The sequence below is a fragment of the Akebia trifoliata genome, chromosome 3, assembly GCF_017979445.1.
Source record: "Akebia trifoliata isolate Shusen 1 chromosome 3, ASM1797944v1, whole genome shotgun sequence".
Classification (NCBI taxonomy): Eukaryota; Viridiplantae; Streptophyta; class Magnoliopsida; order Ranunculales; family Lardizabalaceae; genus Akebia; species Akebia trifoliata.
This window is the reverse complement of record NC_141377.1, coordinates 50,706,744-50,733,171: the sequence shown is the minus strand read 5'-3', so window position 1 is coordinate 50,733,171 and position 26,428 is coordinate 50,706,744. Positions and strand designations below refer to the sequence as shown.

General features: G+C 32.0%; 2 protein-coding genes across 2 annotated transcripts; both read right to left on the bottom strand.

Moving 5' to 3' along the window:
* Window positions 1–2,856: 2,856 nt before the first annotated feature.
* LOC147407754 (protein PIN-LIKES 3-like) lies at window positions 2,857–12,562 on the bottom strand. The gene is made up of 11 exons (XM_086436493.1): window positions 12,437–12,562; window positions 6,867–7,021; window positions 6,540–6,619; window positions 6,314–6,438; window positions 5,233–5,354; window positions 4,716–4,949; window positions 4,292–4,384; window positions 3,891–3,991; window positions 3,578–3,630; window positions 3,318–3,503; window positions 2,857–3,206 (listed from the first exon to the last, which is right to left on the bottom strand). Exons 2-11 carry the CDS (start codon window positions 6,999–7,001, stop codon window positions 3,082–3,084), a joined length of 1,254 nt encoding a protein of 417 aa, XP_086292619.1. The 5' UTR covers window positions 7,002–7,021; window positions 12,437–12,562; the 3' UTR covers window positions 2,857–3,081.
* A 3,163-nt stretch (window positions 12,563–15,725) lies between these two features.
* On the bottom strand, window positions 15,726–26,001 carry LOC147407753 (protein PIN-LIKES 3-like). The gene is made up of 11 exons (XM_086436494.1): window positions 25,941–26,001; window positions 19,703–19,857; window positions 19,368–19,447; window positions 19,142–19,266; window positions 18,102–18,223; window positions 17,585–17,818; window positions 17,161–17,253; window positions 16,760–16,860; window positions 16,447–16,499; window positions 16,187–16,372; window positions 15,726–16,075 (listed from the first exon to the last, which is right to left on the bottom strand). The coding sequence occupies exons 2-11, from the start codon at window positions 19,835–19,837 to the stop codon at window positions 15,951–15,953; spliced, it is 1,254 nt and encodes a 417-aa protein (XP_086292620.1). The 5' UTR covers window positions 19,838–19,857; window positions 25,941–26,001; the 3' UTR covers window positions 15,726–15,950.
* Window positions 26,002–26,428: the final 427 nt, after the last annotated feature.

Below are 26,428 nucleotides of genomic sequence, written 5' to 3'. Positions count from 1 at the left end.
AAAATAAATGACTTCAATGCCTTCATTTTCAACTTCTAGTAGAAAACTCAAAAATCAATCATTTTCAATTTTGGTGTAAATTTTTTTACCCTCAATTTTTAACATCTTCAGATATTATCTTCTCCACCTTACAAATCTCAATAACAAGATAGGATTTTTGAGAAGTACAAGAATGGATTTTTTTTTAGCAAAATCTGTTATTTTTTATTTCTTGGTAATATCTTGTACTCTACTCTCATCTTCATCTTAAAAATTCTACCTATTTGAATCGTCAATTAAACCTTAAGAACGAGATAGGATTCTAGGAAAAAGTACTAGATGATGACTGATTTTGATCCTAAAAAAAAAATGAAGGGTTTTCTACAAGAGGTTGAGGCGGGATTAAAAACAATGGATTGAAGATGCAGATGAAAAGGTGAAATATTAATAATTTCTTATGAGGTTAAAGAGGTTGAAGATGATGAAATTTTGGGAGAAAACCAAGGGTTTATTATTATTATTTTTAAACATGAGAGATTTCTTGAAAGAAAAAAAAAATCAATTGGTTATGACTAGAGGTTGGAGAAAAGGATATTTTGATCATTTTATGTTAGTCTTTTCGACAAAACCTAGGCCAAGGGAGGCATGTCATTACTTTGAAAACATATATCTCTAACATTGAACAAAATGTGGAGGGGTATGTTTAAATCACCCTTAAGTTTTATAGTGGAATTAGACACTTATTCAAACAAGTTAATAAACAAATTGAAGAAGAAAAAAAAACAAATCACCATCATATGGTTTAGTGCTTAAAATGTTAAATTTCCAAAACTTTTGCTGTGGAGCATCAACACATTGACGTTGACGTTGAATCTTGAGATAATATAAACTATTTTGATTAAATAAATTTGAAAAATATGAGGTTAAGGCTCTCGATCAAATAGATGGTTGGGATGCTAGGGATTCTTAACTACCAAGAAAAATGTTTCCCGAGACGTACTTGTACTAATACCCAAAAGGACAGTACTAGTTTCTAGGAAATTTGTGTTCTCAAACCATGTGTTTCATGGACAAATTTAACCATGATTAAAGGTAAGAAAAGTTCAATAAATTTAAATGGATGCACCTTTTAGTTATGGGTGAGAATGGTAGCACCCACTTGTTGAGACATATACACCCACTTAAAAAAAAAAATTGGTCACCGGGTCCCATCCGTATTAGTACTTGGACCCACCATTATAATTAATTATTTGAAATTTAAAATCCTAAACTTTTGTTTGTACCACTGGGGAAGATGAGAAGAACTCCACTCAACTCTTCCACTCTATATTGATGATAGGGTCCAAAAGGTTCTACAACTCATTATTTCGACGGATTATGAAAATGGAAGTTGGTTACTATTGAAATCTTATTCTATTTTTAGATTTTTTTTATTGATTTATTTCATTTGTTTGAACTCAAATAAATGATTCCAAAGAACTCAATACAAAAGAGAAATAACTCAATCAAATGACCATAATTATAATGAATATATTAGTTCAAAAATTATAGATAAAACTTGTATATTTTTATTGGGAGCTGTTCGGCAGCCCTAAAGTTTGCCAAGTTTTGTGCAAACATTTTTTGTAAATCACTTTTGATGGGGTTAGAAGTTTTGGAATAGGTGAAGAGATCATCCTCACAAAAAATCAGCTCATTTTGAAACTTATAACCCTAGTTTACAAGTTGAAAAATCATGGACCGTCCAATTTTTGTAAATCATTTTTGATAGGGTTAGAAGTTTTGGAATAGGCTGATTTTTGGTAAGGATGATCTCCTCATCATAGAGATCATCCTCACAAAAAATCAGTTCATTCCAAAGCTTCTAACCTATATTTTGAAAAATGTTTGGCACCAAACTTGGCAAACTTAGGGCTGCTGAACCGTCCCCATTTTTATTCATTTATCAATCTTCATATTTGTGTTTTACGTTTTATAAAAAAACTGTTAAATTTTAAAGTTATTTTTTTAGAAATCTTATTTTATTAAGGGTTGTAGTGGGGGTATTTATGTAATTTTGTATGGATTCCACTTCACATGTGTGGTTGACACATGTCACTTTCTCTTTCTTCTTTATCTCATCACTTTTTCCCATGTACTTTTCTAGATTCTCCACCTTTATCGATGAACCCAATTACCATCAATTATCTCCATTTTGCACGTAACCAACCTTAAGTCCCAATGAATTTTCGTTTTTCATCTTGAGTACTCTAGAAACCTTCTTGAAACTACTTGAACAAGCATTTTAACATGTAAGAAACTTCCTCCATCACCTAAATATACATATAGGAAGTCTTATTCACAACCAAGTCTTGGAAATAGTCCTTGAGAAGAAAGAAAGTGAGTAAGATACCATATACATTCCAAATTGCATATCTTGTATAAGTGGAGGTCCCATCTCCAACTTATAAAATTTCTATTTGAATTAACTTAGTAATTCTCTTTTTATCATTTTTAATTATTATTCTTCTTCTTCTTCTTTTTGGTTGTGAGTCTTGCGCTAATGTATTTCTACACTATTTGAGAAGCGGAGTTCTGAAAATTTGGATTCTATCTTTCTCCACAAAAATTATGTGTCAAAAAGACGCGTCTAACATGGCTTGAGTCATGTCACCCGTGTCTTGTCCACACAGAGTTTTTAGGTACAAAAATTATGTTCAAAGGACACATCTAACATGGTTTAATCAATTTTGCTCGTGTCTTGTGGACAAGACTTAACACATGTCGATCTTTCAAGCTCAACGTAAGCCAACAAAAAATTATTTGCATTTCTCGCAGCATACCAAGTAGGGCCTATGTGTTTTAATTCTCTCAGATAGTTAAGTTTGTTTCGTTACAAAATTCTCAAGTTCATCTATGAATTCTCATTGCACCTTTCTTGTATCCGTAGGTTGGTTGTCAAACACCATCAACATACTCTTGTACGAGTGATGACTAATAATGTCTTAAAGATTGCTTGCCTCTAGTCACTAAAATCATCATCCACATATACAAAACATTAAGAAAGTTCATGGTGCCCATAGATGGCATGTCATATGGCCAATTGACATGAAGAAAGTACAATCAAGACACCAACCACATGAACAAGATGCTCCAAAGAGTAAGTGTAACTGATGCTAAGGCATAAGTCCATAGCATGATAAGAGAACACTCACTCTGCCCTGCCCCAAACAATTGGGTAATTGTACCTACAAAATTTAAGAAAAATTGTGTGTAGAAACAAATAGAATGAATGGATTAATTAATTGAGGATTAAGTCTAACTAGATTTGCATGTTTTACCGGGATACTTTAACTTACCTATGTCCATTGCAGGTGGAACTGCAAAGTGAAGTAGAAGAGCAAAACGATACAATGGGTCTGAGTGGATCAAGCCAAAACGGATTGCCCCTTTAACGATGAAAATGCCGAACAATGGCAAAAGAATATATCGAGCTATTATGATCCCAATGATGAATGATATCCTAATTCCTGGCCCTTTTAAGCCTGATTAATGTCAACACCAAGTATTGATCAGCAACTTGATAAAGCAATGTTAGTATGTGATGTATCAACTTTACCCTTTGTAAGGTTTCCTCCCATTATCAATGTTATTACTGGAATGGCTCCCTCACTGTAGACAAGATAAAGAATTACATGAAATAATGTTTTAAGATTAAAAACTAATATCAATAGGTTTTATCAACATTCCAAACAAGAGAAAGAACAGAAGAAAATTACGAATATTTGAAGATATTGTGTATTTGACGTTATTCTAAATATATCATTCTCCTTTTACCCTATTTTATTAAACAATATAGACAATAAAACTATAAATTTTTAGTCCTAATAATCGAGAGAGCAAGTTCATATATGTCCATATGTACATCATACCCAAGCAATGAAGCAGAGTCATGGATCACGCGAAGAGGTGCACTTTCACCAATCATTGACATTCGGATTTTTGGAGCAATCCCAACAACGAGCCCAACAATCTATACAAGAAAATAGACAGCAGTTAAGGGTCTCATTTTTCTTGGGAGTAAGATAATAACTCCAATCTAGAGTCAAACTATTAGGATCTCATTTTTCTAAAAATATTAATCATGATTCATGACTCAATATTTTTGAAAATGTGTGTTTCATAAAAGGTGTATATGGTTTGTAACTATCCCAAACTTTGAATGCATGATTCAAGCTCTGTTCAACAATACAAAAACTAGCTACTATATAAAGATGACATGAGAAATGCCTAAGAAAAACAAAGATATAATATGAGAAATGAGCATATATACCGCTCCAATGGTTGAAGGTGCCAACACCATTTTCAGATTCATCTTTCCTGCAAGCTTCCTTAATTGTTGTTTAAACTTAACTAATATCGTAACCTGCCGTAAGAATCAGACAAAAATAATATAATGATTTTCATCCTCATTTGACTCTAACAATGTTGATTTTATTGTTCATTATCAAAAAAATATTAATTTTTCAAAAATTGCCAAAAACAATTTAAAATGTTGGCTATGCAATATTTTCTGAACTGATTTCACATTATGGCACATGAAATCTTCCTCTGATTAGTAATATGAGAATGATTATTAATTTTTTTGTCCATTTAATTAAAATAATTTTATTTTTAACCAACATGAAGCAACCATGTGTGAGCACAAGTACACAAACAGACACAATCGTAGTTAGGAGAAAAAAGGGAACATTAACCTTGACTTCTTTGTTGGATCTGTCGCATGGCACTGCCAATTGATCTGCATTATCCTCGGAGATTGATTGATCTTTCAATGGAAGTGGTACTATACTACAGTTCTCAGGATATTGTTTCGAGGTTTCTTCAGTTGAACTATTAATCGAAACACTTACTTTGACTTCATTAGTCCTCGTACTTGAATAAACTCGCACAATATTGTAGACATAAGTCCACACATATATGACTCCCACCTGATTGAGTAATTAAAACTTGTAAATTATCTTCCATAATGAAATGCACTCAAATTTACTAAATATTAAATGTACATATAATTCATGCACACGGACTACCTATTACCTAAGCATCGAACCAAACAAGCTACAGCTAAAAAAATGGTGACCAAGTGGTTGGGACAGAGAAGTGATATATTGGAAGGTTAGAAGATTATTGGACTTTGGCCACCAATTGAATGTTCCATATAATGCACATGTGAGCCACTTGTAGTATCCAATGAAGAATATTTAAAGAACATACTGCCATAGTGAGTGAAGCATAGGCCATCGCGTACGTATGGCAGACATCTGGAGCTCCAAATAGATGGCTATTCCCTTTACAAACTGCTGGGATGATAATGAAAGGCATGTACCCCAAATTTCCTGTTTATATCAAACCAAGAACAATCAAAACCTCCCCACTTTGTATTGTGAGAAGTCTAGTATTCTTAAGTTGGTCTTGGGCTTCAAGAGACTAATTAGAAGTAAATGGTCTTTTTCCCTCTCCTTCGTGGACATAGGCAATTTGCCAAATCACATAAATCATGTGTTCTTCATGTGATTGCTTTCCTTTTATCTTTTGTTCTTCTTATACTTCTTCATTTAGAATAAGTTAAATTTTAAATCATATCCACCAATGGCAATATTTGATAGTATTATTTTTCCTAACATTTCACCATCATCATGGCAAGCATACATTACGTGAAAAAGGGGTAAATTCAATGCGACTCTTTTAAAATTACGTGAAAAGAGCTAAATTTGACAGACCTTGGCATCAAATTTACCCTTTTTTTCACCTAGTTATAGAGGTGAGGGTTAGATCAAAATCCTCAAGATACCATGTATGGTCCCAAAATAAGCCTAATCATATGTGGGCGCACATCACACGCACCGAGCACCCTCACTTATCTGGTGCATGTGATATGCAGGGCGTTGCACGTGCTCCGGACTAAGCCTTGGACAAGACCATGGTCTATGGACTATGCAAAGCCTAGATACAGCCCAGTCTGCTGTCTACAGGGATACCCCGTTATCAACGCACAAAAAAAAGATAACAGGGCAAAATCAGTGTTTTACCAAATTAATATTAGGGGCATTTAAGATACTTATAACTGATAGCCTTTTAATAATTTAAAAAAAAAACAACTTATTTACCAAAAACTCTTTTTGACTACTTTGTACATAGTGTGGAATGTGTATTGTCCTGAAAAATAAGATGATTTCATGGCATGTTTTAGTTACTCATCTGAAAGATTAAGTTAAATTACAAAAGTATCCTTCTCAAAATATGATGTTTAATAATTCAAAACAGCTTCTTTTTATTTTTTGGGTTATTTAATTACCTCCAGCACAGCAACCCAAGATGAGGCCCCTAAGATGTGAAGGAGCTCTTGTAATTTGGATAACTATCCATCCCAGCACTGAACCAATGATAAATGTGAAAAGGACATTCAATGGCAAGAACCACCTAATTGAATTGATCATAATTAATTTATAATTTAAGAGAGAAAATTAATCAACATAATTGACAATATTCTACATTGCGGGTAGGATTAAAAAGAAACTCACAACTGGACCATGCTTTCGAATGTTACTGTTTTAGCCAGGTTTGTAGCTATAAGAGCTGGAGCAAATACATAAAATGAAACCTGTTTACAAACAAAAATTCATTTTTATTGTTAATTTCAAAGACATATTTGAATGTCTAAAGCAACAATAACAATAATAATAATAATATTGATTATGATTAGGATTATTATTATGGCCAATGAGTCGCAGATGCTCAATCACTTAGATTAGTTATCTTAAGAATAGTTAAAAACTCTTAACACCAATTTGCTTATTTCTATAACTTGGGCATTAAAAATAAGGAAAATTCAAAATTAAACTACTTACATTGTTAAAATGCTTTCTTGCTTCCTCTCCTAATATATTTACACGATCTAGAGCGAGAAATGACCCGACAGAAGTCGCCAAAATTACTTTGAGAATTGCCATTGATGCGATGAAGAAAAGATCCAGTATCTTCATGTTGAAATTTCCTCACAAATCTGAAAAAAAGAATATTTGTCTTGGTCCAAAACATTTTTGTATCCCTACATATTATATATAACGGTAAATTGTGTGCAACAATGGAAATTTGGAAATTACCAACGAAATCATACATCATTGATAATCTCTTAGATTTTAATCATCAATCAAACCTGTTTTTGGGTGGGATATTTAATGGGTTTCATTATTTAAGTAGAAATTATTGTCTATTTCTTCGTAACAAAACAAGGCTCAGTTTGGGTTTTGAAAAGTTTTTGTTGTTATTAATTTTATATATGAAATATATATAAAAATAAAATACAATTGAGTTGGTACAATTGTGAAACACAAACCTTTGTGTTGTTTTTTCTCTTTATCCACTCAACTTTATTTTCACTTCTTTAACTTAAATATATTTTCACATTTAATATATTTTATTATTTTTTATCTTTTACTTTTTTAACTTCAAAATTCTTTAATAACTCTTCCAACTTTGTGTTTTTCACTTTTATGCCCTTAGTCCTCTCATCAAACTATAATTTTGTAAAACTTACTTTATTTTTTTACACTTCACCCCTTAAAATTTTACTATATTTTCTCTTTTATCCCTTTAATCTACTTTATTATTTTAATCTTTTACACTTGTAATCTTAAAAATCTTTAATAATACCCCAAATCTAATTAGACTTGATTCAAACCCACTAAGTTTATGTCATTTTTGCAAGTTGTATTACAATTGCCACCATCTACTTCAACTCTCTTTTTTTTTTTTTTTCGCTTTTACCCCCTTAACCAAAAAGAGGATGCTTGTGTTGTAGGCACGAGTAAACGCTAGTGTTGTTATATGGACCAAACTTAACATGTCCTGAGTGAATAAAAAAATGACAAGTGGACTCTGACATGTGGAAGTTTTTATTTCGAATCTTGTTTGTTCATCCCAAATAAATTAGAAATCATCATCTTCTTCTTTTCTTTTTTAATAATATTAACTAAAATCATAACAAACAATTTTAAATTGTTTCCATTGCCTATTGTTTGATTTGATTTTTGAAAAACACTTTCTTTACTAAGTGAAGAAAGTTTCATGTTCCATGTTGTAGAGGAAGAAATTTTATAAACTTTGAAAAAAAAAATCCAAAAAAATAAAAAAAGAGAGTTAATTTTCCCTTTTCAATTTAATTTTAAATAATTTGGGGGTTCCATAATCATCTATTTTCATCACATTAGATAAGCTAAAAGATTGTTTTTTTTTTTTAAGATCTTAGATTTTTTTTAGATGGGAGATTTTCCATGAAATCTAGAAAGATGTGATGTTGGAAAAACCTTTTCCTTGCTAACTTAATGAGATTTAAATATTTAAGCCTTATAAAGATTGTTTGGCTAAAATGGATTACCAGATTGTTAATTCAACATGACATCCCTCTAGATTTCATGGAAAAACTCATATAAATTTTTTTTTTAAAACCTGCATATGATTTTTGGGCTTATCTAATGTTATGAAAATGGATGGACACGGAACCCTTAAATTTAAAAAGAAAATTCAATGGTGAAAAATAAATTTTATTTGATCTTTTTTAGGAATTTGTCCTCTATAAACCTGAAGCATCGGATCATGCTTTTGGATGCCACAGAAGGTATGCCCAAGGACCCTTAGTAAGGGTGAAATCATCAATATCTTAGTAAGGCTAGTCAGACTCTTTGTAGGTATTTAAAACATAAAAGGATTCTAAACGTAGTATAGTTCAGTACTCACTACTAGGGGTGCACATGGTTCGGATTGATTCGGATTTTGGTAAAATTGGAACCGAATCAAATATGATCGGTTCTACAAATTTGAAACCGAACCAATCCAATTCCTATAGAACCGAACCAATCCAATCCAATCTTGGTTCGGATCGGTTCTCGGTTCTCATACTTATTGAAGATAGATACCTTCTTCCTCAATCCAAGCATTCTATCTCCTCCAATCTTCAAACATTAAAAACAAGTAGGACTTTTTTTAAACATGGACTTTGGGATAATAAAAAAATTAAAAGGAAGAAGAAGAAAGAAATAAAAAATCGAAATTTTTATTTTTTAAATAATTAAATATATATATATATATAATTGGTTCGGTTTTCGGATTGGTTTGGTTCTATTATATCCTAATCCAGAACCGAACCAAATTAATCAAAAAAAAAATTCTTCGATCCGTACCCGAACCGTGGGTGTGTTTAGTCCGAACCAATCCAATCCAAAAGCTTCGGATTGGTTCGGATCTCGGATTTACTCAATCCAATGTGCACCCCTACTCACTACAATAAGATTTTGTTTAAAAACAAGGCTAAAATTTTTTCAAAATAGGAACTATTGGAGGTATTTATCCTGTGGATAAATCTCAATCATTGGATTTTGCATTTAAAGGTTTGGAATCATGAGTCATTCTTAAGAGTGAAAGGGATCTTGACCCATACATAAATACGTTAATCACTAAATCCATGATTATTATAGTTTCTCTCAAACTGCATCTCTTTCTAATTTATTTAAAAAGATCTCTCAAACCCTCTCCCTATTTTTCAGGAAATAGTTACAAAAGGATATAAAACCCACTATTTTTATTTTGTTAACTAGGGTTGACATTTAGTTAATAAAATACAACGTGTCACTTTTTCACTCATTCGATCCAAGTTCTGCCTCAATCCACATAACCTTTTCCCATTATGCATATAGAACTTTTGGCATAAAATTTTCATTAGGGATTTGTTAATTAAAATGTGGATTCCTATAAAAGAAGTACACAAATACAGGCCATTTACCAAAGTAAAATTCCTTTTGGAAAAAAAAACAAAAGAAGAAGGGGGAGAGAGTTGATATTGCCACATCAATTTTTACTAATGACCAGCCCAACCCTCCTCAACTCTTTAACGATTTGTACAGGAATTGGTGTAGCATTAGTAAAAGTTATTGTGGCAATATTAGCTCTCAAAAAAATCCTATAGTCAATTGTTTTTAATCATGCATAAACAGATTTTTTTACAACTTCCTCTCTCCCCTCTTTCTGAAGGATCGAACAATACATAATATTCCTCCTTTTATCTCTTTGTTTCTTCTATGGTTCCTCCTAGGAGATCCTCAAGCTTTGGCGTTGGTGGTCAAAACTCTTAGCTTACGCAATAGCAAAGTGATTGGATTTATTTGTTAAAATTCTCAAATATAAATTGTGAGTGCTAAAGAAATGAACATAAAAGAATGGCTTTTTGAATTATAATCATAATATGTTTGAGTTTGGGTAAATCAAGTTACATGATGCCATCGCCCAAATCCACCCCGATCTAAGTCCGATACTTTTTTGAATTTGAATCATATTATGTTTGAGTTCGGGCAAATCAAGCTATCTAATGCCATTGCCCGAATCCACCCCAATCTAAGCCAACATTTTTTTGTTACCCAATCCCAATCATTTTTTTTGGCCCACCCAAGTTGCAGCCCTACGTAATATTAATATCACAGCCCTTACTAAACTAGTTACTCTTATGCAAATCTCACATGGACTTTGCCCGCCTCATCCCTGGTTGAGGAGCTCTTGTTTCCTAGGGATTAGTAAAAATTTAGATATAAATTTTGGGAGTTACTATTGGCACCCGAACTTTTATTTATTATATCGTAATTTCTTAAATTATTTTTCACACCCCAATTAAAGATTAAACCACACTTTTCAAATATTACAAAGGTTTGAATCAAATTATAACCTCAACATTACAAAACATTATAACACTCGTTCAAACAATTTCAATAATTATTTTCAATTACGCTGAGGGTCGTATAAAATATTGAACCTAACAAATAGAAATCTAGTAACAACAAAAAAAATGCAAACTTCTATTTGACATCCCAACATTTACTTATTCTCAACCATTCACTTTTTTTTTTTTTTTTAATTGAGGTGTAATAAGTAATGGTTGGGGTGCACTAGCAACTCTCTAAATTGATCATGGGGAATCCCAAAACCAAAACATTAGCCTTATACTCGAATTCACACTCACCATAAAACGAACGGCTAAGATGAGTCGAATGGTCTCCATTTACCTGACTCATCTTACTCGAATTAATCATACATGATCAAGATTTTTCTTTCAAATTAGGAATTTGGATAATATTACCTAAGGGTGCACATGATCTGGATTGGTTCGCATTTGTGGTAAAATCATAATTGAATCCAACATGATCGGTTCTAAAAATTTGGAATCGAATCAATCCAATTATCCTATAGAACCGAACCAATTCAAATCAACTTAGATTCGGATTGGTTCTCGGTTCTCATACTTATTATTTACAATAGTTAAAACTTAAAATTAAATAAAACAAATATTAAATAAAACATCATGCATAACGCATAATACACATAAACAAAACATCAACATACTTATTATTTTAACATAAATAAAGTATTATTAAAAATAAAAATCATAAAAAAATTAGAAAATAAAGTAAGAAAATCAATTTTAACACGTACCTTGTAAGGGATGATTGAAGATCAAATTAAAAAAGAACTAGAAAAAGAGAAAATAGATGAAAGAAATTAAGAAAGGGATTTGAGATTTTAAGTATTGTTTGAATGTTTTTACTTTTTATCTTTTAAGATTCTATTATATATATATATATATATATATATATTATAATAAATATAAAAATTAATTTGGTTATCGGATTGGTTCGGTTCTATTATACCCCTAATTTAGAATCGAACCAATACAATCGATTTTTTTTACAACCAGTACCCGAACCAAACTATGTTTAATCCGAACCAATTCAATCCAAAAGACTTCGGATTGGTTCGATTATCAAATTTACCCAATCTAGTGTGCACCCCTAATATTACCCAATACCATTTATGCAAAAGTTTTGTAGGATCAATATGAACATTCATCAATCCTACCCGATTACCAATTTACATAAATATATGTAAATAATTAAGATTTTAATTATATAATTTTTTCTATTAAAAAAGGTATTTTTAAAAAAAAATCAGGTGAGAGAGGGTAAAAATTTGGATGACCAAACATCGGTTATTCACTTAAATCTTGAATAAAAAATTGGGTACGAGTGTGTTTTTCAATTCAGGTATAGAGCCAGTGTTGAGGGCTTAACCGACCCAGACCCGACCTGATACCAGCCCTACTAATTAAGAATTCTCCAAGTATATATCCCAAGAAAAATCAGTACTAATACCTAGAAAAGTTTAACCAATCTCTAGGAATTCGATATTTTTTTTTTTTCTCTTATCTCAACCGTTAATTTAATGAAAAAACAAGTAAATATGCAAATTAATGCCAATAAATAATAACTCACCAATTAATAGAAGGTCGTTGAGCTTCTAACACGCAAATTGACACGTAGCGTAAACGCAAGAACTCAAAACCAAACACGCAAATTAATGCCAATAAATAATAACTCACCAATTACCAGAAGTTCGTTAAGCTTCTTTCACGCAAATTGACACGTAAGCGGAAACGCAAGAACTCAAACTCAAAGCTAATGGAAGGGAAGGTGGAAGCAGCGAGGAACGACGAATTTGATACATGTTCTTTATAATAAGCAAAACTTCACTTTAAGAACACTACTAATAGTGATACTTACTGATACGTGGATCATTCCACAGTTAGACACGTGGACCATTGGAGTACAATGGTTTACATTACAAGAACAAGAATAAGCATAGCATTAATTCCTTGGTGTGAGTGGAATCTGATACATAATTACTTCAGGATGATTTCGATATGCCCTCTACGTTTTTTTAGGTCAATTTTAAAAAATCTCCCTTGACCTAGGTCTTCTCCGAGAGAATATAATAAATGACTTCAATGCCTTCATTTTCAACTTCTAGTAGAAAACTCAAAAATCAATCATTTTCAATTTTGGTGTAAATTTTTTTACCCTCAATTTTTAACCTCTTCAGATATGATCTTCTCCACCTTACAAATCTCAATAACGAGATAGGATTTTTGAGAAGTACAAGGATGGAATTTTTTTTTTGCAAAATCTGTTATTTTTTATTTCTTGGTAATATCTTGTACTCTACTCTCATCTTCATCTTAAAAATTCTACCTATTTGAATCTTCAATTAAACCTTAAGAACGAGATAGGATTCTAGGAAAAAGTATTAGATGATGACTGATTTTAATCCAAAAAAAAAAAAATTAAGGGTTTTCTACAAGAGGTTAAGGCGGGATTAAAAACAATGGATTGAAGATGCAGATGAAAAGGTGAAATATTAATAATTTCTTATGAGGTTAAAGAGGTTGAAGATGATGAAATTTTGGGAGAAAACCAAGGGTTTATTATTATTATTTTTAAACATGAGAGATTTCTTGAAAGAAAAAAAAAATCAATTGGTTATGACTAGAGGTTGGAGAAAAGGATATTTTGATCATTTTATGTTAGTCTTTTCGACAAAACCTAGGCCAAGGGAGGCATGTCATTACTTTGAAAACATGTATCTCTAACATTGAACAAAATGTGGAGGGGTATGTTTAAATCACCCTTAAGTTTTATAGTGGAATTAGACACTTATTCAAACGAGTTAATAAACAAATTGAAGAAGAAAAAAAACAAATCACCATCATATGGTTTAGTGCTTAAAATGTTAAATTTCCAAAACTTTTGCTGTGGAGCATCAACACGTTGACGTTGACGTTGAATCTTGAGATAATATAAACTATTTTGATTAATAAATTTGAAAAATACGAGGTTGAGGCTCTCGATCAAATAGATGGTTGGGATGCTAGGGATTCTTAACTACCAAGAAAAATGTTTCCCGAGACGTACTTGTACTAATACCCAAAAGGACAGTACCAGTTTCTAGGAAATTTGTGTTCTCAAACCATGTGTTTCATGGACAAATTTAATCATGATTAAAGGTAAGAAAAGTTCAATAAATTTAAATGGATGTACCTTTTAGTTATGGGTGAGAATGGTAGCACCCACTTGTTGAGACATATACACCCACTTATAAAAAAAAAAAATGGTCACCGGGTCCCATCCATATTAGTACTTGGACCCACCATTATAATTAATTATTTGAAATTTAAAATCCTAAACTTTTGTTCGTACCACTGGGGAAGATGAGAAGAACTCCACTCAACTCTTCCACTCTATATTGATGATAGGGTCCAAAAGGTTCTACAACTCATTATTTCGACGGATTATGAAAATGGAAGTTGGTTACTATTGAAATCTTATTCTATTTTTAGATTTTTTTTTATTGATTTATTTCATTTGTTTGAACTCAAATAAATGATTCCAAAGAACTCAATACAAAAGAGAAATAACTCAATCAAATGACCATAATTATAATGAATATATTAATTCAAAAATTATAGATAAAACTTGTATATTTTTATTGGGAGCTGTTCGGCAGCCCTAAAGTTTGCCAAGTTTTGTGCAAACATTTTTTGTAAATCACTTTTGATGGGGTTAGAAGTTTTGGAATAGGCTGATTTTTTGTGAGGATGATCTCTATGGTGAAGAGATCATCCTCACAAAAAAATCAACTCATTTTGAAACTTATAACCCTAGTTTACAAGTTGAAAAATCGTGGGCCGTCCAATTTTTGTAAATCATTTTTAATAGGGTTAGAAGTTTTGGAATAGGCTGATTTTTGGTAATGATGATCTCCTCATCATAGAGATCATCCTCACAAAAAATCAGTTCATTCCAAAGCTTCTAACCCATATTTTGAAAAATGTTTGGCACCAAACTTGGCAAACTTAGGGCTGCTGAACCGTCCCCATTTTTATTCATTTATCAATCTTCATGTTTGTGTTTTACGTTTTATAAAAAAACTATTAAATTTTAAAGTTAATTTTTTATAAATCTTATTTTATTAAGGGTTGTAGTGGGGGTATTTATGTAATTTTGTATGGGTTCCACTTCACATGTGTGGTTGACACATGTCACTTTCTCTCTCTTCTTTATCTCATCACTTTTTCCCATGTACTTTTCTAGATTCTCCACCTTTATTGATGAACCCAATTACCATCAATTATCTCCATTTTGCATGTAACCAACCTTAAGTCCCAATGAATTTTCGTTTTCCATCTTGAATACTCTAGAAACCTTCTTGAAACTACTTGAACAAGCATTCTAACATGTAAGAAACTTCCTCCATCACCTATATATACATGTAGGAAGTCTTATTCACAACCAAGTCTTGGAAATAGCCCTTTGAGAAGAAAGAAAGTGAGTAAGATACCATATACATTCCAAATTGCATATCTTGTATAAGTGGAGGTCCCATCTCCAACTTATAAAATTTCTATTTGAATTAACTTAGTAATTCTCTTTTTATCATTTTTAATTATTCTTCTTCTTCTTCTTCTTCTTCTTCTTCTTGGTTGCGAGTCTTGGGCTAATGTATTTCTACACTATTTGAGAAGCGAAGTTCTGAAAATTTGGATTCTATCTTTCTCCACAAAAATTATGTGTCAAAAAGACGCATCTAACATGGCTTGAGTCATGTCACCCGTGTCTTGTCCACACAGAGTTTTTAGGTGCAAAAATTATGTTCAAAGGACACATCAAACATGGTTTAATCAATTTTGCTCGTGTCTTGTCGACAAGACTTAACACATGTCGATCTTTCAAGCTCAACGTAAGCCAACAAAAAATTATTTGCATTTGTCGCAGCATACCAAGTAGGGCCTATGTGTTTTAATTCTCTCAGATAGTTAAGTTTGTTTCGTTACAAAATTCTCAAGTTCATCTATGAATTCTCATTGCACCTTTCTTGTATCCGTAGGTTGGTTGTCAAACACCATCAACATACTCTTGTACGAGTGATGACTAATAATGTCTTAAAGATTGCTTGCCTCTAGTCACTAAAATCATCATCCACATATACAAAACATTAAGAAAGTTCATGGTGCCCATAGATGGCATGTCATATGGCCAATTGACATGAAGAAAGTACAATCAAGACACCAACCACATGAACAAGATGCTCCAAAGAGTAAGTGTAACTGATGCTAAGGCATAAGTCCATAGCATGATAAGAGAACACTCACTCTGCCCTGCCCCAAACAATTGGGTAATTGTACCTACAAAATTTAAGAAAAATTGTGTGTAGAAACAAATAGAATGAATGGATTAATTAATTGAGGATTAAGTCTAACTAGATTTGCATGTTTTACCAGGATACTTTAACTTACCTATGTCCATTGCAGGTGGAACTGCTAAGTGAAGTAGAAGAGCAAAACGATACAATGGGTCTGAGTGGATCAAGCCAAAACGGATTGCCCCTTTAACGATGAAAATGCCGAACAATGGCAAAAGAATATATCGAGCTATTATGATCCCAATGATGAATGATATCCTAATTCCTGGCCCTTTTAAGCCTGATTAATGTCAACACCAAGTATTGATCAGCAACTTGATAAAGCAATGTTAGTATGTGATGTATCAACTTTACCCTTTGTAAGGTTTCCTCCCATTATCAATGTTATTACTGGAATGGCTCCCTCACTGTAGACAAGATAAAGAATTACATGAAATAATGTTTTAAGATTAAAAACTAATATCAATAGGTTTTATCAACATTCCAAACAAGAGAAAGAACAGAAGAAAATTACGAATATTTGAAGATATTGTGTATTTGACGTTATTCTAAATATATCATTCTCCTTTTACCCTATTTTATTAAACAATATAGACAATAAAACTATAAATTTTTAGTCCTAATAATCGAGAGAGCAAGTTCATATATGTCCATATGTACATCATACCCAAGCAATGAAGCAGAGTCATGGATCACGCGAAGAGGTGCACTTTCACCAATCATTGACATTCGGATTTTTGGAGCAATCCCAACAACGAGCCCAACAATCTATACAAGAAAATAGACAGCAGTTAAGGGTCTCATTTTTCTTGGGAGTAAGATAATAACTCCAATCTAGAGTCAAACTATTAGGATCTCATTTTTCTAAAAATATTAATCATGATTCATGACTCAATATTTTTGAAAATGTGTGTTTCACAAAAGGTGTATATGGTTTGTAACTATCCCAAACTTTGAATACATGATTCAAGCTCTGTTCAACAATACAAAAACTAGCTACTATATAAAGATGACATGAGAAATGCCTAAGAAAAACAAAGATATAATATGAGAAATGAGCATATATACCGCTCCAATGGTTGAAGGTGCCAACACCATTTTCAGATTCATCTTTCCTGCAAGCTTCCTTAATTGTTGTTTAAACTTAACTAATATCGTAACCTGCCGTAAGAATCAGACAAAAATAATATAATGATTTTCATCCTCATTTGACTCTAACAATGTTGATTTTATTGTTCATTATCAAAAAAATATTAATTTTTCAAAAATTGCCAAAAACAATTTAAAATGTTGGCTATGCAATATTTTCTGAACTGATTTCACATTATGGCACATGAAATCTTCCTCTGATTAGTAATATGAGAATGATTATTAATTTTTTTGTCCATTTAATTAAAATAATTTTATTTTTAACCAACATGAAGCAACCATGTGTGAGCACAAGTACACAAACAGACACAATCGTAGTTAGGAGAAAAAAGGGAACATTAACCTTGACTTCTTTGTTGGATCTGTCGCATGGCACTGCCAATTGATCTGCATTATCCTCAGAGATTGATTGATCTTTCAATGGAAGTGGTACTATACTACAGTTCTCAGGATATTGTTTCGAGGTTTCTTCAGTTGAACTATTAATCGAAACACTTACTTTGACTTCATTAGTCCTCGTACTTGAATAAACTCGCACAATATTGTAGACATAAGTCCACACATATATGACTCCCACCTGATTGAGTAATTAAAACTTGTAAATTATCTTCCATAATGAAATGCACCCAAATTTACTAAATATTAAATGTACATATAATTCATGCACACGGACTACCTATTACCTAAGCATCGAACCAAACAAGCTACAGCTAAAAAAATGGTGACCAAGTGGTTGGGACAGAGAAGTGATATATTGGAAGGTTAGAAGAATATTGGGCTTTGGCCACCAATTGAATGTTCCATATAATGCACATGTGAGCCACTTGTAGTATCCAATGAAGAATATTTAAAGAACATACTGCCATAGTGAGTGAAGCATAGGCCATCGCGTACGTATGGCAGACATCTGGAGCTCCAAATAGATGGCTATTCCCTTTACAAACTGCTGGGATGATAATGAAAGGCATGTACCCCAAATTTCCTGTTTATATCAAACCAAGAACAATCAAAACCTCCCCACTTTGTATTGTGAGAAGTCTAGTATTCTTAAGTTGGTCTTGGGCTTCAAGAGACTAATTAGAAGTAAATGGTCTTTTTCCCTCTCCTTCGTGGACATAGGCAATTTGCCAAATCACATAAATCATGTGTTCTTCATGTGATTGCTTTCCTTTTATCTTTTGTTCGTCTTATACTTCTTCATTTAGAATAAGTTAAATTTTAAATCATATCCACCAATGGCAATATTTGATAGTATTATTTTTCCTAACATTTCACCATCATCATGGCAAGCATACATTACGTGAAAAGAGCTAAATTTGACAGACCTTGGCATCAAATTTACCCTTTTTTTCACCTAGTTATAGAGGTGAGGGTTAGATCAAAATCCTCAAGATACCATGTATGGTCCCAAAATAAGCCTAATCATATGTGGGCGCACATCACACGCACCGAGCACCCTCACTTATCTGGTGCATGTGATATGCAGGGCGTTGCACGCGCTCCGGAGCTATGCCTTGGACAAGACCATGGTCTATGGACTATGCAAAGCCTAGATACAGCCCAGTCTGCTGTCTACAGGGATACCCCGTTATCAACGCACAAAAAAAAGATAACAGGGCAAAATCAGTGTTTTACCAAATTAATATTAGGGGCATTTAAGATACTTATAACTGATAGCCTTTTGATAATTAAAAAAAAACAACTTATTTACCAAAAACTCTTTTTGACTACTTTGTACATAGTGTGGAATGTGTATTGTCCTGAAAAATAAGATGATTTCATGGCATGTTTTAGTTACTCATCCGAAAGATTAAGTTAAATTACAAAAGTATCCTTCTCAAAATATGATGTTTAATAATTCAAAACAGCTTCTTTTTTATTTTTTGGGTTATTTAATTACCTCCAGCACAGCAACCCAAGATGAGGCCCCTAAGATGTGAAGGAGCTCTTGTAATTTGGATAACTATCCATCCCAGCACTGAACCAATGATAAATGTGAAAAGGACATTCAATGGCAAGAACCACCTAATTGAATTGATCATAATTAATTTATAATTTAAGAGAGAAAATTAATCAACATAATTGACAATATTCTACATTGCGGGTAGGATTAAAAAGAAACTCACAACTGGACCATGCTTTCGAATGTTACTGTTTTAGCCAGGTTTGTAGCTATAAGAGCTGGAGCAAATACATAAAATGAAACCTGTTTACAAACAAAAATTCATTTTTATTGTTAATTTCAAAGACATATTTGAATGTCTAAAGCAACAATAACAATAAAATAATAATAATAATAATATTGATTATGATTAGGATTATTATTATGGCCAATGAGTCGCAGATGCTCAATCACTTAGATTAGTTATCTTAAGAATAGTAAAAAACTCTTAACACCAATTTGCTTATTTCTATAACTTGGGCATTAAAAATAAGGAAAATTCAAAATTAAAGTACTTACATTGTTAAAATGCTTTCTTGCTTCCTCTCCTAATATATTTACACGATCTAGAGCGAGAAATGACCCGACAGAAGTCGCCAAAATTACTTTGAGAATTGCCATTGATGCGATGAAGAAAAGATCCAGTATCTTCATGTTGAAATTTCCTTACAAATCTGAAAAAAAGAATATTTGTCTTGGTCCAAAACATATTTGTATCCCTACATATTATATATAACGGTAAATTGTGTGCAACAATGGAAATTTGGAAATTACCAACGAAATCATACATCATTGATAATCTCTTAGATTTTAATCATCAATCAAACCTGTTTTTGGGTGGGATATTTAATGGGTTTCATTATTTAAGTAGAAATTATTGTCTATTTCTTCGTAACAAAACAAGGCTCAGTTTGGGTTTTGAAAAGTTTTTGTTGTTATTAATTTTATATATGAAATATATATAAAAATAAAAAATAAAATATAATTGAGTTGGTACAATTGTGAGACACAAACCTTTGTGTTGTTTTTTCTCTTTATCCACTCAACTTTATTTTCACTTCTTTAACTTAAATATATTTTCACATTTAATATATTTTATTATTTTTTATCTTTTACTTTTTTAACTTTAAAATTCTTTAATAACTCTTCCAACTTTGTGTTTTTCACTTTTATGCCTTTAGCCCTCTCATCAAACTATAATTTTGTAAAACTTACTAAATTTTTTTACACTTCACCCCTTAAAATTTTACTATATTTTCTCTTTTATCCCTTTAATCTACTTTATTATTTTAATCTTTTACACTTGTAATCTTTAATAATACTCCAAATCTAATTAGACTTGATTCAAACCCACTAAGTTTATGTCATTTTTGCAAGTTGTATTACAATTGCCACCATCTACTTCAACTCTCTTTTTTTTTTTTCGCTTTTACCCCCTTAACCAAAAAGAGGATGCTTGTGTTGTAGGCACGAGTAAACGCTAGTGTTGTTATATGGACCAAACTTAACATGTCCTGAGTGAATAAAAAAATGACAAGTGGACTCTGACATGTGGAAGTTTTTATTTCGAATCTTGTTTGTTCATCCCAAATAAATTAGAAATCATCATCTTCTTCTTTTCTTTTTTAATAATATTAACTAAAATCATAACAATTTTAAATTGTTTCCATTGCCTATTGTTTGATTTGATTTTTGAAAAACACTTTCTTTACTAAGTGAAGAAAGTTTCATGTTCCATGTTGTAGAGGAAGAAATTTTATAAACTTTGAAAAAAAAAATCCAAAAAAATAAAAAAAGAGAGTTAATTTTCCCTTTTCAATTTAATTTTAAATTAAATTTGGGGGTTCCATAATCATCTATTTTCATCACATTAGATAAGCTAAAAGATTGTTTTTTTTTTTTAAGATCTTAGATTTTTTTTAGATGGGAGATTTTCCATGAAATCTAGAAAGATGTGGTGTTGGAAAAACCTTTTCCTTGCTAACTTAATGAGATTTAAATATTTAAGCCTTATAAAGATTGTTTGGCTAAAATGGATTACCAGATTGTTAATTCAACATGACATCCCTCTAGATTTCATGGAAAAACTCATATAAATTTTTTTTTTAAAACCTGCATATGATTTTTGGGCTTATCTAATGTTATGAAAATGGATGGACACGGAACCCTTAAATTTAAAAAGAAAATTCAATGGTGAAAAATAAATTTTATTTGATCTTTTTTAGGAATTTGTCCTCTATAAACCTGAAGCATCGGATCATGCTTTTGGATGCCACAGAAGGTATGCCCAAGGACCCTTAGTAAGGGTGAAATCATCAATAGTAAGGCTAGTCAGACTCTTTGTAGGTATTTAAAACATAAAAGGATTCTAAACGTAGTATAGTTCAGTACTCACTACTAGGGGTGCACATGGTTCGGATTGATTCGGATTTTGGCAAAATTGGAACCGAATCAAATATGATCGGTTCTACAAATTTGAAACCGAACCAATCCAATTACCCTATAGAACCGAACCAATCCAATCCAATCTTGGTTCGGATCGGTTCTCGGTTCTCATACTTATTAAAGATAGATACCTTCTTCTTCAATCCAAGCATTCTATCTCCTCCAATCTTCAAACATTAAAAACAAGTAGGACTTTTTTTAAACATGGACTTTGGGATAATAAAAAAATTAAAAGGAAGAAGAAGAAAGAAATAAAAAACCGAAATTTTTATTTTTTAAATAATTAAATATATATATATATATATATATATATATATATATATATATATATATATATAATTGATTCGATTTTCGGATTGGTTTGGTTCTATTATATCCTAATCCAGAACCGAACCAAATTAATCAAAAAAAAATTTCTTCGATCCGTACCCGAACCGTGGGTGTGTTTAGTCCGAACCAATCCAATCCAAAAGCTTCGGATCTCGGATTTACTCAATCCAATTTGCACCCTACTCACTACAATAAGATTTTGTTTAAAAACAAGGCTAAAATTTTTCAAAATAGGAACTATTAGAGGTATTTATCCTGTGGATAAATCTCAATCATTGGATTTTGCATTTAAAGGTTTGGAATCATGAGTCATTCTTAAGAGTGAAAGGGATCTTGACCCATACATAAATACGTTAATCACTAAATCCATGATTATTATAGTTTCTCTCAAACTGCATCTCTTTCTAATTTATTTAAAAAGATCTCTCAAACCCTCTCCCTATTTTTCAGGAAATAGTTACAAAAGGATATAAAACCCACTATTTTTATTTTGTTAACTAGAGTTGACATTTAGTTAATAAAATGCAACGTCACCTTTTCACTCACTCGAGCCAAGTTCTGCCTCAGTCCACATAACCTTTTCCCATTATGCATATAGAACTTTTGGCATAAAATTTTCATTAAGGATTTGTTAATTAAAATGTGGATTCCGATAAAAGAAGTACACAAATACAGGCCATTTACCAAAGTAAAATTCCTTTTGGACAAAAAACAGAAGAAGAGGGGGAGAGAGTTGATATTGCCACACCAATTTTTACTAATGACCAGCCCAGCTCTCCTCAACTCTTTAACGATTTGTACCGGAATTGGTGTAGCATTAGTAAAAGTTATTGTGGCAATATTAGCTCTCAAAAAAATCCTATTGTCAATTGTTTTTAATCATGCATAAACAGATTTTTTTACAACTTCCTCTCTCCCCTCTTTCTTAAGGATCGAACAATACATAACATTCCTCCTTTTATCTCTTTGTTTTTTCTATGGTTCCTGGGAGATCCTCAAGCTTTAAGCTTTACGATCAATAGAACTTCTACCCATCAGCTTTCCTCTCTCTCTCAAAAGGACCATTGAGTTATTTCTATCTCTCAATTGAACCCACCACTTAATGATCCCTTTCAACGATTTATGTCAATAAATGATGAGTGGAGAATGATAAACTCATAATTTCAAAGAGAAAAATGCTGGAGTGATTGCGTTACTCACTACATTTCACACAGTGCTGATGTGAAAGTGTGCACGGAGCCATATATGATTTTCTTGAAGATACGAGTGAGAAGCATCTATGGTTCCGTGCACACCTCCACATCAGTGCAGTGTGAAATGTAATGAATAACACATAGACTCTTTTGAAGATTGAGATGTAACTTTTAATCTATTTCATATTTGATCCTTGTGTCCATTTGATCACTATAATATATGCCTTTTTTCATATTTTGAAAAGATCTATCCAGTGTCAAATTAAAAAATCAAAATCACCGAGACTCTACATTTTAATATTGAGACTCAAAGCTTTGCTGTTTTAAAAGGTCTTGACAGCGTTTAGGATTGATCCTTGACCTTTTTAAAATGCCGGAGTGTTGAGCCTTGACCGTTTAAAAGGTATAAATGTCGAACCCCAACAAGGAATAAAAACACCCTTTAATATTTAATTTTTCATTCTATTGAAACTCTTCAAGTTCATCTCCAACTTCTTGGCAGAAGTCCCTATGAGTTTTGATTGTTGAAGGAGATAGGATCTTTAGGTTGAAGATGGGCTAAATTTTTAGACCTTTTACGAAAATAATAATTTTTTATTTTTTTTTAAAGGTTAAGGTTAGAGCATTCCTGTCATTTTACATTGGAAAACACTAGCCTCAACCCACGATTGACACTCTCCATCAAACAGATGGTTGAGAGGCATGGGAATCCCAAGATAAAATGTATCCCTAGAAAACTAATACTAATCCCTAAAGGATGGTACTAATCTCTAGGAAATTTTAATTTTTCCTCTTATCTTAACCGTTTGTTTTATGTAAAAATCATTTCACATTAGTCTCGACTGACACTAAGGAGCAGTATTTGCATCATTAGTTTGAAAGCACGGGGGTCTAATTTTCACCAAGCCTAGAAGGCTTCTTCAAAATCACCCGACTTCAAATATATAATTTGGTTATATAATATTAGGGTTGCAACTTGCACCTCGAGCGAGTTGAGTAGGGCCCAAGCCTGTGTCGAACCCGACTTCCGACGAAATATTCTGCTCAACCCCAACCCAACCCAACCTAAGTCAGGTTGGTCGGGTTAATTCATTCCAAATTTATATAAAGATAAGTGGTATGTAAAAGAACTTAAAATTTACAATTATTGACCCTAAAAATGTGTTTCAAAGTTTACATATGTAAAATTATATGTAAATTTAAGGAAGACGAAAATGAAGATTTACTAATTAAAGTAATCATCTATTAATTGTAATTTCCAACAAAACAAACATTTAAAGTATAATCTAATCATTGTATGAAAATATAAAATCACAAACAAAAGGAAACATATTAAATATGAATCGTGAATGTGAAAGAAATAAAGATATAAGAAATATTTTTGAATTATAACTATATTTTATTTTATATATATTGGATTGGTAAGCCTATTTTTAATGAGTTCAGTACCTCAATGTTGACGAGATTTGAACCAGGTCCTTGGTATCATCATCCAAAGGCTTTACCAACTAAGTTAGTTGGGACCTACAATTATAACCATATTAAGTTCGGGTTCGCGCAAATCAAGTTACTTGATGCCATGCATTGCCTGAACCAACCTGATTTGAGTCATGCATTTTGTTGCTACCCAAACCCAAGACCGAACCCAATCATTTTTATTGGCCCGCCCAAGTCCTTACTAAACTAGGTACTCTCAGGCAAATCTCCCTAAGACTTTTTTGACCTCATCCCACGATTGAGGAGTTCTTATTTTCTAGGGATTAGTAAAAATTTTGAGAGTTGCTATTGACAATCCAACTTTTACTTATTATACCGCAATTTCTTAAATTGTTTATCACGCCACGATTAAAGATTAAATCACTCTTCAAACATTACAAAAGTTTGATCAAATTATAATCTCAACATTACAAAACATTATAACACCCGTTCAAACAATTTCAGTAATTATTTACAATCACGATTAGGGTCGTATAAAATACTACACCCAAAAAATAGAAATCTAACAAAAAATTAAAAAATAAGAGAGCTTCTATTGGCAACCCCCAACCTTTACTGGTGTAATAGGTAATAGTTGGGGATTCAATACCAACTCTCTAAATTGCTCATGGGGAATCCGAAAACCAAAACATTGGCTTCACACCCTAGTTGACACTCACAATAAACTGAACGGCTAAGATGGGAGAATACTCTAAGGATTAGGGTTGAAAAGTCGTCAGATATATAGTAACCATTTACCCGACTCATTCAACCCGAATAAATGAGATATGATCAAGATTTTTCTATCCAATTAAGAATTTGGGTAATATTATCCAATACCCATTTATCTAAAAAATTTGTAGAGTTGGGTAGGATTGTTCATTATATCCTACCCAATTACCCGTTTACCCTGGGGAAAAAGTATAATTTCATATTCTATATATAAATATATGCAAATAATTAGGATTTTTATTAGATAATTTTTTTTTATAAAAGTAAAAGAAAAAAAAAAAAAAAATTCAGATGAGAAAGAGTAAAAATCAATTAAGAAATCAGGTATGATTATCCAACAAAATTGGATAAAAAGTCGGGTATATGTGTGTGTTTCAAATTGGTATGGAGTCGGTAGAGGTCTTACCTGACCCACATCCCTGCCTTACAAAGGATTCTCCAATTATGTAGAAAAATCAGTACTAATTCCTAGAAAAGTTTAAACCATCTCTAGGAACTCAGTAGTTTTTCCTCTTTTCTTAGCCGTTTATTTAATGAAGATCCTCAAACACGCAAATTAATGCCAATAAATAATAACTCACCAACTCTGATAGAAGTTCGTTAAGCTTTCTTTCACGCAAATTCGTCCTGCAGAAACCCAATTCAAAGCTGAGCTGAAAAAAACCCACCCCCGCAGGCAGCTTAATTTAAGGAACGACCAATTTGATATATGATAAGCAACATTTGTCACTTTAATATCACTGCTACTAGTGATGTTTAGTGACAATGTTGACAAATGGACGATTCCAAACCTAAACACATGGAAAACTCTCTTTGGAATAGAATCAACAAAGCATTAACTCTTTTGTTTGAGTGGAATTTGACACATAAATACTTAAGTATGATTTCGACATGCCCCCTCTACGTCTTCATCAATATTAAAAATATCCCTTGCATTTTCAAGTTTCAATTTCATGACAACCTCCCTTGACCTAGGTCTTCTTTTATAACAGAATAAAATAAATGACCTAAATGCCTATCCTTCATTTTCAACCTCTTCAGATATTATCTTCTTCACCCTACAAATCTC